This window comes from Uranotaenia lowii, chromosome 3 (genome assembly GCF_029784155.1).
Source record: "Uranotaenia lowii strain MFRU-FL chromosome 3, ASM2978415v1, whole genome shotgun sequence".
Classification (NCBI taxonomy): domain Eukaryota; kingdom Metazoa; phylum Arthropoda; class Insecta; order Diptera; family Culicidae; genus Uranotaenia; species Uranotaenia lowii.
The window spans coordinates 13321690-13337584 of record NC_073693.1 but is presented as its reverse complement, the minus strand read 5'-3'; the positions used below and the strand labels follow the sequence as shown (position 1 = coordinate 13337584).

At 33.1% G+C, this 15895-nt stretch overlaps 1 protein-coding gene across 2 annotated transcripts in view; it reads left to right on the top strand.

Moving 5' to 3' along the window:
* LOC129755687 (diuretic hormone receptor-like) overlaps positions 1-15895 on the top strand; it is a 121384-nt gene that overhangs the window by 31883 nt on the left and 73606 nt on the right. For both annotated transcript variants that reach the window (XR_008739302.1, XM_055752304.1), the window contains exon 4: positions 10419-10499. Coding sequence is in view for 1 of the 2 variants with exons in the window: in XM_055752304.1 (XP_055608279.1) it covers positions 10419-10499 (81 nt within the window). In the remaining variant the exon portion in view is untranslated. The remainder of the gene's footprint in view (positions 1-10418; positions 10500-15895) is intronic.

Here is a 15895-nt window from a genome sequence, read left to right as displayed (position 1 = left end):
TTCGGAAAAAAAACTGTAGATAAGCTACGGAATGCTAAAAAAATCACTTAGTGTTAGAAGATTTATGTTGCATACAAGGGTATATTTTGTAAAATTTCTAAAAATCTATGAAAAATTTAAAAAAGTGGTGTAAAAATCGTTCTTTTCAATCAATGAACCATCCAAATTGTTTAAGTCACACCAGATAAATTTTGAAAAGAAGATTGAAAGGTTGATTGAGTTTGGCACATTTTTAAATTGTCAAAATGCGAAATACAAAATTACTAAATACAACAGAACTGTGGGTGTATCTACGGAAAAATATCATTCATCTGCCGGAATGATATTCCGAAATTAGTCAGCGGTTACAACTGGTCTTAATAAATTTCAATTCAACTCACCATCGAACAGAAGTGGTTCGGCTATGCATCAAAACCGATTTACTGGGGAATGTTCGTAAAGCAGGTTTTTTTTTCAAGAGCTATAGAACTAGTGTTCTTAGAAACAATCTCCAAATCGATACCGATACAGAGTTGAACCGATGATTACGGCTAACCGATACCAATTTCATTCTTGCTCTAAACACGTGAAGCAGCAGCAGCATCAGGTAAAACACACTTGACCCGGAAGTTTCACCAATCATTTCTGCAGCTGCTGCTTCTCGTTGAAAGAGCGAAAAACCCGACGAAGCATGAAGCGGTAATCAATATCGGTTTTTCCCCAGCTCGTACTGAACTTAATCCATTGTGAGATTTTTTTGGCCAAAGATTGACCGCCAGAATGTTGAGTTGAGTTGAGATGCTCTCTGCAGAATCTTTCTCGCTTAACGATTCAGCTTAGCTTTCGAAAAGGAAAGAAATCTGCTCGGTTTCCATAATTGGATCAACATCATTGAGCCACAGGGTTTGTGCTACGTGGGATCCAATTTAACTTGGATGTGCAGGTCATGTTTTACTTTTTTGTCTGGGCAAATCAACGATTTCGTAACCATTCTTAAAGGCACGAATCTGTTCAACGAAAAATAGTAGGTAATCCTTCAAATGTTGTTCCTTGCCAAAGAAAAATGAAACTTTGCTCAGAATAAATGAAGCAAAAGCAATGAAAAAAGAGGTTACTCAACTGAACGTGATTAAGTGTTTCCAATAAATGGGACAAATTCCCCTAGCAAAATGAGAACTATCGATTTATGGCTGGCTGGCTGAAGGGAACAAATTCGTTGCATCTTATCGCCAACTTCAGCAAAAAGGATGTACAATAGACTAGTTCACTTTTCGGCTTTTTTCGCTGATCACAACGCCACTTACAGGGTTTAATCCTCATTCATTTTCAAGAACTCTGGCCGAATTTGAGCTCATTTGAGTAAGTTTCCAGCGTGCGCTAGAAGATTTATTGAAAAAAGTCCATTTTTCTGGAAAATTTTCGTAGATGTGTTCTAGCAAGCTGTTGTTAATATAAAATGATAATTTTATAGTGCTCGGTGATTGGTATGACATCCATTCGTATGGACCTGTTTTAGATAATTGACTAAATCAAACCGAAAAAAATTAAAAATTCATATACTACCAACTTTTACAGAAAATTTACTTACAAGTTAAGAGCTTAAAATCAGTAGTAAATAGAAAAAAAATATTTTCGATATAACCTTTTCATAAAAAGATAGCCTTATTTATAACCTTTAATTTGATGTATAACACTTAATTATCGCAACAGCACAAGCAAAGATATTCAAACATTCACATCGCATTCTTTGAATCATAATGTTGTCTCCATTCAAGTTTTAGCATCATGCAACATGAAAAACGTGGCATCAAGAGGACTTGCTTACAACTTGATCAAAGCGCGCGCTTTTTTTTAACTCCTGGCCCCGTCATGGGGTACTTGATTGAATAAAATATCCTTTCTTGTGCACAAGTTGGTGTGGAGCAAACTTGAATGAAAAATATTTTATCAAATCAAATTTGTTGCATAGATATTTGAATAACTTTGCTAGCACTCTTGCGATCATTAAGTGTTATACATCAAATTAAAGGTTATAAATAAGGCTATCTTTTAATAAAAAGGTTATATCGAAAATATTTTTTTTTCTATTTACTACTGATTTTAAGCTCTCAACTTGTAAGTAAATTTCCTGTAAAAGTTGGTAGTTTATGAATTTTTAAATTTTTTCGGTTTGATTTAGTCAATTGTCTAAAACAGGTCCTCACAGATGCTTGTCATACCAATCATCGTGCACTATAGAACCATCATTTTATTTCAACAACAGCTTGCTAGAACACATCTGCGAAAATTTTCCAGAAAAATGGACTTTTTTCAATAAATCTCCTAGCGCACGCCGCAAACTTACTCAAATGAGCTCAAATTTGGCCAGAGTACTTGAAAATGAATGAGGATCAAACCCTGTAAGTGGCGTTGCGATCAGCGAAAAAAGCCGAAAAGTGAACTAGTCTAATGTACAACAACAAACAGCTAGTACCCTACCTACTTCTACTCAGCTTCCAAGCCAGCTTTATTGCCGGTGCAATTTGCCCAGAGTGTGCCCATCAAAAAGTAACGAGAAAATCCAACCGGCTCTGGTAAATGTGCACAAATGCTTCACTTCTCGTCTGTTTCCTTTTTTTTTGTTTGCTTGCGTGTGTGTCATCCCAGTGCAGTTGATTTGAAAAAGTGCAAACCCGACATCCGGAAGCCACTCACATCGTACATTATCCATTAGGTGCATGCTTCCGGGAATCCCAGCCCGACCATGTCTCCGGTTCCGGCTTCTGTTGATGGACGACTGATGGCTTGGACCGGACCAGAGCAGTGTGGAACGTCAAAGTTAGTCTCTCTCTTTAAAATTTAGTTGGGAAAGCTTTTTCTAAGTTTTAAATTTAAGTTAGAAAATCGTTTCCGCGTAAAGAGTATAAAAAAATTACAGAAACGACAGAAAAGGCAGAAAAGACAGAAAAGACAGAAAAAACCAAAAAGAAATGACATTTGTCGAATAACGCAAACAACACAAAAATAACACAAGAACTACAAAGAAACACAAATATAGTCCACAAAAATGACAACAATAAAATACAAAAACTGAACAGAAATAATTAAAATTTCACACAAAATAAATTATATAACAATTCCTCAAAAATCAGACAAAAAATGAAAACAGACGAGAAATCACACAAATACGTCAAAAATTCACAGAAAAACCAAGACAAAAATTAGGACAAAAATTAAGACAAAAATTAGGACAAAAATTAAGACAAAAATTAGGACAAAAATTAAGACAAAAATTAAGACAAAAATTAAGACAAAAATTAAGACAAAAATTAAGACAAAAATTAAGACAAAAATTAAGATAAAAATTAAGATAAAAATTAAGACAAAAATTAAGACAAAATTTAAGGCAAAAATTAAAACAAAAATTAAGACAAAAATTATGACAAAATTAAGAACAAAAGTTTAGACATAAATTGAGACGAAAATTAAGACAAAAATTTAGACAAAAATTAAGACAAAAATTAAGACAAAAATTAAGACAAAAATTAACACAAGAATTAAGACAAAAATTATGACAAAAATTAAGACAAAAATTAAGACAAAAATTAAGACAAAAATTAAGACAAAAATTAAGACAAAAGTAAAGACAAAAATTAAGACCAAAATTAAGACAAAAATTAAGACACTAATTAAGAAAAAAAATAGGACAAAAGTTAAGACAAAAATTGAGACAAAAATTGAGACAAAAATTGAAAAAAAATGACCCAAAATGATATAAAATGAGAAAAAATTAAGAAATATATGAGTGAAGAATCAAAGACGAAATAAATTGAAACGAAAATGCAACCGTAATGAAATTGAAATGAGTTATATTTGAACCAAAAATAAGTCAAAAACAAGATAAAATGAGTTTTTTATGAGAAAATTTTGAGACTTAAATGAGACTTCAATGCGACCAAAACGAAACTGAAATTAAAAGTAAACGTTCCACTGAATTCAATAGAAGATATTGATTTGGCTGTAGAAAATTTGACAACTTCAATTGTCAATGCTAAAGCCGCTTCAATACCTAAAGTTAAACATAAATTTAATCAACCTTTAATTGATGATGATCTTCAGTTTTTGATACGACTGAAAAACATTCGTCGACGCCAATTCCAACGAACTAGGGATCCTTATTTGAAATTAATTTATTGCGACCTTCAAAAAGAGATCAAACGTCGTTTAAATTTCATTCGTAATGAAAATTTTGCTAAAGCAGTAGAGGACATAAAACCCTACTCAAAGCCATTTTGGAAATTAACTAAAATTCTAAAAAAGCCCCAGAAGCCAATTCCTACTTTGAAAGATGGGGATAAACTTGTTTTAACTAATTCAGAAAAAGCTCAAAAATTAGCCCAACAATTTGAGTCTGCTCATGATTTTAATTTAAACGTTGTAAGTCCAATTGATGCTCAAATTTCCCTAGAATTTGATGATATTCTTTCTAAGCAAATTGTGTTTGAAAGTTCTTGTGAGACAAATATTGATGAACTTAAATTGATTTTCAAAAAATTTAAAAATATGAAAGCCCCGGGGGAAGATGGGATTTTCTATATTCTTATTAAAAAGTTGCCTGAAAGCACTTTAAATTTTTTAGTTAAAATCTTCAATAAATGTTTTCACTTGGCTTATTTTCCCAATAAATGGAAAAATGCCAAAGTAACTCCAATTTTGAAACCTGGAAAAAGTGCTTCAGAGCCTTCAAGTTATCGACCAATTAGTTTGCTTCCTTCTTTAAGTAAACTATTTGAGAGAGTTATTTTGAATAGAATGATGATTCACATTAATCAGAATTCTATTTTCCCTGATGAACAATTTGGTTTTCGTCATGGACACTCTACTACACATCAACTTTTGAGTGTAACTAATATGATTAACGCTAGCAAATCTGAAGGTTATTCAACTGGTGTTGCTCTTCTTGATATTGAAAAAGCTTTTGACAGTGTTTGGCACAAAGGTTTAGTAGCTAAATTAGCTCGATTTGATTTTCCTGTATATCTCACCAAAATTATTCAAAATTATTTGACTAGCCGAACTTTGCAAGTAAGCTATCAAAATTCATGCTCTGAAAGGATACCCATTAGAGCTGGTGTCCCTCAGGGTAGTATACTTGGGCCTATTTTATACAATATTTTTACTTCTGATCTTCCTGATGTCCCAGAAGGAAAAGGTAGAAGATTATTTGCTGACGATACTTTGCTTTCAGCCAAAGGTCGAAATTTACGGGTGGTACGCAGTAGATTGCAACAAAATTTAAATTCCTTTTTGAATTACTTGAAAATGTGGAAAATTTCTCCTAACGCTTCCAAAACTCAACTTATTTTATTTCCCCATAAGCCAAGAGCAAATTTTTTAAAACCTAATGAAAATCATTCCATAACTTTTAATGGGGTTTCTTTAGAATGGTCTGATCACGTGAAGTACTTGGGACTTACACTTGATCGGAATCTTACTTTTAAAAATCACATTGAAGATATTCAATCTAAATGTAATAAATACACTAAATCTCTTTATTCTCTCATCAACAGGAAATCCCGACTGTGCCTGAAAAATAAGATGCTTATTTATAAGCAGATATTCCGACCAGCGATAATGTATGCAGTTCCGATTTGGTCTAGATGCTGCGCGACGAGGAAGAAAGCCATCCAGAGGATTCAGAACAAGGTTCTGAAAATGATTTTGCGGCTTCCACCTTGGCACAGCACCGAAGATCTTCATCGGATTGCGGGCATTGAATCGATCGAAGAGATGGCCAACAAAATCATCTCTAACTTCAGAGGAAAATCGATGCAGTCTTCGATCGCAGAGATTCGTTCTCTTTATAATTAGTTTAATTTTAGTATAGTGTTTAGTTTTAAGTTTAAAATATTTTTGCCATTACAGGATGTTCTCCTACATTAAATACTTAATTGCGCTAAGCATATTTGATTCTTATAAATAAATTTTTAATATCTAGTTAACTATAGGGCTCTGAACAGTTCATTATTGAGCTGAACACCTAAATTAATGTAATAATGTAATATTAATGTAATGATGAATTGATACAAATAAAGACATATTTAAAAAAAAAAACTGAAATTAAATAAAACTGATACAAAAATAGAACAATATTGAATTTAATTAAGAAAATATTAATCAATTCATTAAATTTCATAAAAACCAAATAAAAATTAAGCAACACAAATTCTTCTAAATTCTCAAATTCTATCGGCATATCGGTGAAAATGTATATTTTCGAAGAAAAAATATTAGAATTGAAAAGTGATCAGATAGATAGAAATGTTAGGAGAAAATTTACAGATGTTAAGATGTTGAAAATTCCGAAAAAGCATTTTTTTTTTTCGAGGAAAACTTATTAACGTACACCATACGAAAAAAAGCCTCTATCGCTCTTTTCAGCATCTTTCTCCTAACTTTTCTATCTATTTTTATCAATTTTCAATTCTGATATTTTTTCTCCAAGAATATACATTTTCACCGATATGCCGAAAATTAATTTACAAAAAAACAATTAAACGATGGTTCACTTACCTTAAAATTCACAAATCCAACATAAGAAAAAATGAGATAAAAAAAAGGACGAAAATGGGACTTAAATGAGACCAAAACGAAACCAAAATGAGACTAAAATAAGACCAAAATGTGACAGAAATTAGAAAAAAAAATGATACAAAAATAAGACAAAATGATGATTCATAATAAAATTAAAATAAGTAAAAAATTAAACTTAAATTGGTCGGAGTTAAAAAAAATTAAAATAAGATCAAAATGAAACCAAAATCAGCCAAAAGTTATAACTCTTCAATTCTCTGAAATAATAATCATTCCTATAACTTGACTGCATTAGCGCAAATTTAGTTGAAAAAAAGGAAAAAAGTATTAATAAATCTCTCACTAATAAAAATTTCTTATCGCATTTGATGCTTAAAATTAAAGTAAGTTCAAACGAACTCGAAATATAAATATTTGAAATTTGAAGTTTTAAGTGGAGTCTAATAATATTGAAAACTCTTAAAATTTCTAATACTCTAGAAACTCTTAAATCAATTCAATTTTCCACGAACCTTTCGATAATTTCTAAACTCTGAAATTCCGAAAAAACTCTTGAAACTCCTAAAATTTCTCTAACTGTAAAAGCTCTTAATTTTTTGATTAAGAATGATATTATTATTTATGCTATCTCTTAAATGCCAGGCAATCTTCAAGTCTTGAAATTTTCCAATTTCCTTGAAAACTAATAAATCACTTAAAACTGGGTAAAATTCTCAAAAGTATTAAATTTTTAAAAATATTCGAACATTTAAATCGTTTGAAATTTTTCAGATTGTTAATATTCTTCAAATTTTAAACGCTTCAGAGTTTCAGGAGAGGTTTGAAACTCGAATACAATTGAGAAACTTAAACCTTTTGATACCCTCAAAACTCTCAAAAACTTTCAAAACTCTCCATATTCCAAAAACTTTCAAACCTCTAAACCCATAAAACTCTTAAAAGTTTTAAAATTCTTATAACATTTATTGCTCTTGAAACTTTTGAAGTTCCTAAATTTCTTAAAACTTCCACACTCCTTAAACCATTTTTAATTTTCAAAGCACTGGAAATTTTGAATACATTGGAAACTTTCAGAAGATTAATATTTTTTTAAACTATTTTCACTCTTAAATTTTAAAATTTTTAAACTTTAAATTAAAAAAAAATCAACAAAACGCGTTTTCGAAATAAAAAGAATCAAACAGTTAAAACTCTTCAAGTAATTTCAAAAATCTTAAAACTCTCTTAACTCACAAAACTTTTTAGATTTCAAATCTTTTGAACTCTTGTTTTTAAATCTCTTGATCAGCTCATCTTTACTCCTAAAATCTCCAAAACTCTTGAAACTTTCAAACTCTTAACTCTTTGCAACTTCTAAATTTCTGAAACTGTAAAAGCTCTTTTTTTTTTAATGATTTATTTATGAGTTTTTGCTATCTCCTAAATGCCAAGCAATCTTCAAGTCTTAAATTTTTAAATATCTTAAAAATTTCAACATGCTTAAAAACTCAAAAAGAAAACTCAAAATGTTAATAACTTTGAAAATGGTAAATATTCTTCAAATTTTTCAGAGCTCCTAAGATTCTGGAGAGGTTTAAATCTCGAAAAACATTGAGTAATTGAAACCTTTGGACACCCTCAAAACTCTAAATAAAGACATTTAAAACTTTTGAAACTCTTTTTATTCTCCATAGTCTCAAACCTTTAAAGTCTTAAAACTCTTAAAAGATTTAAAGCTCTTAATACATTGAAATCTCTTGAAATTTTGAATCTTTTGAAATTCTTAAATTTTTTTTAAACTCTCCACACTCTTCAAACCTTATTTTATTTTTGAAGCTCTTAAAATTCTGAAAACTTTTGAAACTTTCTAAGGTTTAATAACTTAAAAATCTTTTATAACCCTTAAACTCTAAAAACTCCTTGAAATCTTAAAACTTTAAATTTTGAACACGTTCGTCGCCAAGAGTGAGTGACGTAAAATATGTCTAAATTTAAAATGTCAAAACACCAATTTGGAGATATGTTTTTTATTTAAAATTATTTCGGATTGTAACCATATTCTTCTCCGTTCTCTAGCTGAAATTTGCAGCCGAAACGATATTTCCTTTTGATGTTTTGGCCTTTCAAAGTTGGACATTTTTTGAATGGATGACGCTTGGCAATGAACGTGTTAAACACGTTTAAACTTTGCGACCTTTTGAAATACAAAAAAAATCAAATAGATAAAATTCTTCAAGAAATTTTAAAAATCTAAAAATTCTCTAAAGTCATAACACACATTTTAAAACTTTTCAACTCTAGTTTTAGGAACTCTTCAAGTTTTTAAAAACTTTTGAAAGTTTTCAAATTTTAAATGGCTTAAATCAAACCCACAATGGCTTAAACTCTTCAAATTTTAAACTTGTTTAGCTCTCAAAACTCTTCAAGCTCTTAGGACTCTCAAGATTCTTATATTTCTTTATCCTTCGTTTCCTAAAGTAACAAATTTGTAACAATAAAAGTAGGGAAAAAGTGAAAAATCAATTTTTTTTTATTTGATGTTGATGTTTTTTCAACAACTTTCGAGAAAAATAAAAAAATTCAAATTTGAAGAATCAGGAATTCGTATAACACTCAAAATTTGTCTTATTTCGAAAAATAAAATTCCTGAAATTTCTCAAACTCATATAGCTTGTGAATATTTTAAAGTTCTTTGGTTCTAAATCTCTTGAAATTACAATTTTCGGCGCCGCATGCTTTAGGCAATTCGCAATTGATGATTGCCAAGCAATAGAATAGTGATGATGATGATAGTATAAATGTTTACATCATCACACGGTTAAGCGAGACTACTCAAATTCGGTTCGTGGTAACACAACAGTGATGCCTGATATTCTGGGTAGAAGTAGCATTTTACTCATTGAGAAATGAGTACTTTCTCGGTCAGGGAATCCAAGCATGAATAGTGATAAATATGTTATCACTGATGATACAAGTGACATTGTAACGAGTAGATGAAAAATGAGAATAAAGATTAACTCTTTCCACCACTGAAACCTGCGTTTTTAATGATATCAAACTTAAACTTCGAATAAAACTCTCATTCAAATATTCTGAAAATCTCCACGATCTAATGGCTAATCTTAAATCTTCAAACGCTAGGAAAAATTGAAATTCTAAATCTAAACCTGTCTCATATTCAATGAAATCGTGTATCTACCCTAATTTTATTTATTGTCTCGATTATAGCCGTTTTATCATATTCAAGGCATTTGCGACTTAAATCAACGATGCAGTTGGCGGACAGTCGTTGAAAAGCTTATCTGATACAACTGCGATCGATGTTTACTCTTGGGCTTGAACTTACGGACATCGACTCAGGAAGCAACTGTCTTGCCAACTAAGTTATATCACAAGCCCCGAAGTGTACGTCCTCTGAAACTTATTTTACGCCTAAGTATAATAAGGATGAGCCAACCTTTTTCGACCATTTGTCAGCCACTGTGTTTCCACATCGTGGAATGATGACTAAGTGAAAAGATCAACTGCCACGATTAAATAACCTTTATGCAAGCTAATAGAAACATGTGAATGGTGCACAGCAATCAAAGCGGTTCATTTTTTTTTTTAAAGAAATTTTCCCCATAAATATTTTTTCACCAAGTTAAAACGGAAGTAGTTTTACCACTTCTTTACCCTCAGTTCTTTAATATCCGGGTGTAGTTAAATGGAAGAAAGTACCTTGAGCCACTTTCAACTTTCTGTGTACTTGCCCAGCGGATTCGCGGATGGCGAACTGGATTACCGGTTTTTGATATTTTCCAGTCCTTTGTTCCAGAATTTTCCCTTAAACTAACTAACCGTTTCTTCTCATTCGTTCACCACTTTCTTGCTGCTGCGGACGACAGGACTCTATCTGTACATGCTGGTGGTGGAAACGTTTTCCGGTGATAATCTGCGCTTCAACATGTATGCGGCCATCGGATGGGGTAAGTTCGTTCGGTTTAGTTAGTTTTCTTTTTTATTCTGCTGAATAAGGTGCGGATTACTCGCTTGCTCTTGGATGCTCTTGGGTGCTCTTGGGTGGGAAAAATAAGCGAGCAATTATCTAGCGAACTGATAACGGTTAATCGGTGTGGGGCGTGGAGTTTTGCCTTTTGAAACAAGAAAGCCACATTGCTGTGAATGGAGCAACAAGTTTTCCCTGTAAGTGGTACCATTTTATGGATTTCCTTGTACCACGCTACTGTTATGGCTCAATCCTGGGGAAAGTTTTGCATCAGTGATAAGGCTAATTATAATGATACATTATTCAGTGCTCTCAACTGTTGGATGGGCGGTTCTTATTATAAGGATTGTTACTCAAAATCTAGTTTTTGGATACGTTCACGGGTTTGTTTTAAGGATTTTTTTATTATCTGACGAGTTTGCGCCGGGGGTCTTTCGATCTTCACCAAAATTCAAAATTCGATTCATTTTAACGAATTAAAAACAAAGTATTTTTAAATTTCTAATATTTTTAGTTTTTTGAGTAAGATTCATATTTCAAAACTACATAACTCTGACCTTAAACATGAATAATTGTAATTAAGCTGTAAATGCTGTCTAAAAGTACTGCCTGCATCACCGAATATTCTGCAAAAAATATCATTGTATAGCCTAACAACTCCTTTAAAAGTTGTGAAAGGAATTGTTGGGAGGTTCAGGAACGGCGAAGATCCGGGATCGTTATTAAAATTGCATTTACCGAACTTGCGGGCGCGGAGTCAATGACTGGTTAAATATGGACTTAGCCAAATTTCTCCACTTTTGCACCTTATTATTTCCGATTTAAAAATTACCGGATTTCGCGGAATAAATGCATACATCGTGTTTAGGGGAAGCAAAACATTCGCTGTATATTGTTTTTTTGGTCTCCAATGAACTCCATATCTTCATGTTGACTTCTTTGCGCGTTTAGATGTTGAACCAAAATTCTCTGTCTGGAGCTGTGAGTTTTATATGATTTTTTTAAACAGCTTTTTTCTAGTTTTCCCAAACAGATACGGAGTGTGACAGAATTCTGAAACGAAAAATATGTGGGTACTAGCAGGGGACTTTCCGATAGTCACTACACCAACAAACGTTTTCCTGAAGAAAGATGGAAAAAGACATCTTCAAGAGAGGGGGTTCAGGGGAGCGGTTTTAATAGGAATACTTTAATTGACCTGAATGATTCGTTCAGTGCAGAAATAAAGTTAAACGTTATAGGTTTGGAACTTCGCTGGCATTAGACGACAACGGATCAATATTAAAAAAAATTCGCAACCCAAGTTACAATTTTAGCTATATTATGCTCAGCACAACTTCGTTAGAGCTATAATCTTCATAAAAAGCTAAAGCGCATTCTGTATGACTATTTGTTCAAGAAACGTCATCGTGACTAATTTTAAAAACTTCGATAAAAGTATTGTACTTTAAAATTTTTATTCACCAATGTTTTTTTATAATTTTTTTTTTAAAACGATCGAAATTTTTGGTTTTTTTTATTCCGTGAGTTCTTCGAATTTTGTTTTATTTTTTCCACCAACTTTCAGGTTGACGAACAAAAAAGCTGTTACGTAGCGGATAACTCTTTAAACCTTGATAGTCGCGAAAATTACTACCAGCACTTTTGCGCCATCTGCGAATGCAGATGTGCTAGCAGCCAAGATACTTTGCCCGGACTCTTACCCCAGGGGGGAACAATTTGTTTTCGCGCTCTACTGAGTCAAGAAGTAAGCTGGCAATATCGTTGGGAATATAGACCGGCTCTTTGAAAATCTCAAAGGAATCAATAAAGTACAACGACTTACCAACGAATTGCCAACTACGTGTTCCGGGTGTCCAAACATAGACCGTCGGATTGCCTGTTCAGTCGGACAGGGGGTTAGTTTTGAACCATCACACTTCCGTAGACTTTCGATATCTTTCCAAGGTTTCCGATATTGGAATTCGCACGGTACTCCGATACAACCACGACGCTTATCATAAATCCTATACTTTGATAGTAATCTTTAAACCCCGACTACGTTTTCGACATCCGTCTTACAACCGGGTTCCAGGATTAGAGGGCTGGCTCATGTCCTGCCAGCTTTCAGGAAAACTTTTCCCTCCGCCCTTCTTCTGAGGATTTTCCTCAAACTCAATGCCCAGACAATGCAAAAAAGACGCGCGAGTAGTTTAAGCATTTTTTTGGTGGTTGTAGTCGACCATCCCTTAGTTAGCCATTGCGCTTTAACGATATAGCCAATAAGCTTCGGGAGCATTTGTTGCCACGCAACAAAGCAATGTTTCAGAGCAGGGATGAGCTACCCGCGGCCCGCCGGTCGCATGTGGCCCGCGAGACCCTTTTGTGCGGCCCGTGAATCTTTTTTCATATTTTTATGCCTTAACTTTTTTCTACAATGGATTGTTAGGAAAATTTAAATGATTTCATCAAAAATGCATTGTCTTGTCTGCATTTGCCACACAATCATTCTTTTTTCAACTTTTTTTCTGACATTTTAAGCATTTATTGTGTTTTGTTCAAGACATAAATGCAATATTTTTTATAGGCATAACGTAATATTGGAGATTGTTTGGGCAGACCATTCCGGATGGTAAAAAAGACTTATCTTGTCGACGTTCAAAACAGTAAAAGGCATATCATTTTAATCATGCTAAACATTAAAGTTTTTGGTGCCCTGTTTCTGCATATTATTCTGCATATTATTTCACAAATTATGATAAAATGGCAACACTATACAATCAAATTATGGTACACTGAACCCAAATTCACTCTTAAAATACACATGGTTAAAAACAAGGATCCAGTGATTTTCTTCCATTCAAGTGATACATATACATTTCACTTGGCAATCACTTAAATTTCAAGTGAATTCATCCACATTCACTTCAGTCGTCACTTGAATTTGAATTGAGAAAAAATATTCACTTCCCCATCACTTGAATTTCGAGTGAATGTCGGGTTGTAATAGTGTTTATTTTCAGAGTTCAAAATGGCAAATTCTAAAGAGCAGCGTTTAAAGCTTATGCTGGATTTGGATTTTCCCAATTCTTTACTAGGCGATTTTGGCGGTAGATTGTGTTAAACGTGATGTAAGAAAAAGTTATTTAAAGGTGTTATCATGTTTCAGCTTGTGGGTTGGAATGGACAGATTTTAAGGTTTGCAGCAGGGAAGATTTATAAGTCAAACTATCCGCAGTAACCGATCTGCCTTGGTATTACGATGGAATTTTTCAATCAATAAATTTATGGCGAAAGTGTTTGAAATCAAAGTGGTGTACTATAAATGTTCTTTTATTTAAAAACCGTGCACAGAAAGAAAAATGTAATCTTACATTGCACGTTTTCACATCATCGCCTCGAAAAATATGAAAAAGAGTATAACATTTAAAGGCTAAGATGAACTTTACATGTCACCGCATGCGAATTCCAGCGTCAACGTCAGTTTGCCAATTCTGTTTTGTTTTCGTTCCTATTGGATTCCCAACGAAGGCGAACTTCATCAATTAGCTTGCAATTTCATATAAATCTTGACGTTCGCAACATTCGACCGTATTTTGTTGTACCTGCCCGTGTGCTGTTTGCTTCTGTTCGAATCGAGGAGGTGCATGCTGAGTTTTAAAGCAAGTAAGTGAGAAATAAAACTCAATACCCTTCTAATTATTGTAATTATTATATCCAATGGTCAATTTTATTTGTTCCAGAAAAAATGCCGCTTGAATTCAACGAAAGCTTGGGCTACCGCAAGTGCATGACAACTTATTTTCCTACCAGCATATCATTCGCCGTTGCCGCTGTCGGGGGAATAGCACAAAAAAAAACGGTATTCGTGAAAATTTATTGAATACCAATTTTTCTTGTGTGGAACAAATAAAATGTATGTGTAAGATATTAAAATCTCTTATCGACAAATATCGATGTTTTTCTTATTGGATAAACAACCATACCAAAAAGAACGATTGGAAATGTAGGTTTACAGTAAACAAATCAGTTGAAGGCGATGGGAAGTTTACATGAATTAAGCCGTATTGATACATGTAAATACCCGATTCACTTCTACCCATGCAGCTGCATGTAATGTTACAAGGATTTTTCTAACTGTGTAGATAAAGCTTATGTTCATATGTCCAGAAAAACGTTATAAGGTACACCGGGGTAAGTGTGGACGGTTTTTCGTATAGTTCAACTTTAAAAAATCATTAAAAAATCAGCAGTTGATCAATTTTGATAAAATTACGTTCAATGTGACGCAGAACATGTTTTTTACAAACGCTGAAGAGACGAGCTTGGAAGAAGCAAAGCGAGAAAAGTTATCACGTAAATTGTTATGGACTGCTGGTGTCTTCACTTACCCCGCTTTATGGGGTAAGTGTGGACGGTAGATTTTCTCTATGATTTTTCAAGAAATTTTCAACAAATTTGTGTTTTCTTGGTTCAATACGTTACTTTATTGCTCGAACCGTCCAAAATGTTGAAAAAAGTTCTTGGTGCTATTAGTAAGGCATCTTTCAATGATTATTGTGTGTAAATTATGTTGCAATACACGAGATCCGATTTTATCGAAAATATATACTTATTCCAGAACAACCCAACTTTTCATTATCCGAATGCTAAATAAAGCTAAATTGTATTGGATGAAGGACAGAAAATTGAAAAAATGTGTAAATATCAAGCCTGTATAAAGCCGTCCACACTTACCCCAGGTAGGGTTTGAAGACAAAATTATAGTTTTTTGTGAATAAACTGTTTTTTCTTCATTTTTAATCCCTCTTCTGGCAGCGCTGGTTTTTGATCGACCGTCTTGTTTTATTGTCCCGCAGTTTTATTGAAATATTTACTAGAAATACGTATTTTTTAATCTGTGATGAGTTTAAGTGGCGTTATTTAGTGTTCAGTGTGCAAAACCGTACTATGATTTTCTACTTTAAATTGTCCTAAATGTGTTAAAATTGAGTTTTCCTTTGTGCCGTAACACGTAAAAAAAACATACCCCAAGCATTCGTGTAGTGAGCTGTGTATTGAAAGTCACTCCTCTAGGTTGGTGAGTAAAGTGAACTTTCTTTCTTATTACTTTTCACAACTAACATTCTCAAGAGTATATTGCACAGCAACAAATCGTTGACCAAGCATATATCTCAACCGTATCTGCATGCGTCCACCGTTTGTCGGTCTATCTGAGTAAAAAAAACTGCCGCTGTTCAACTTCTTGTGGTTCTATCATTTGCTCAGCTGTTAGTAAATCTCGTCGCTGAGCGGTGTAGTATTTGGCCAACCTCGGGGCACTTGCAAGTAGTGCGAAAGTGTGTGTCTCTGTTATTAGCGCACTTCAAAGGGTTGTGTTTCTTACACTTGCTAGCT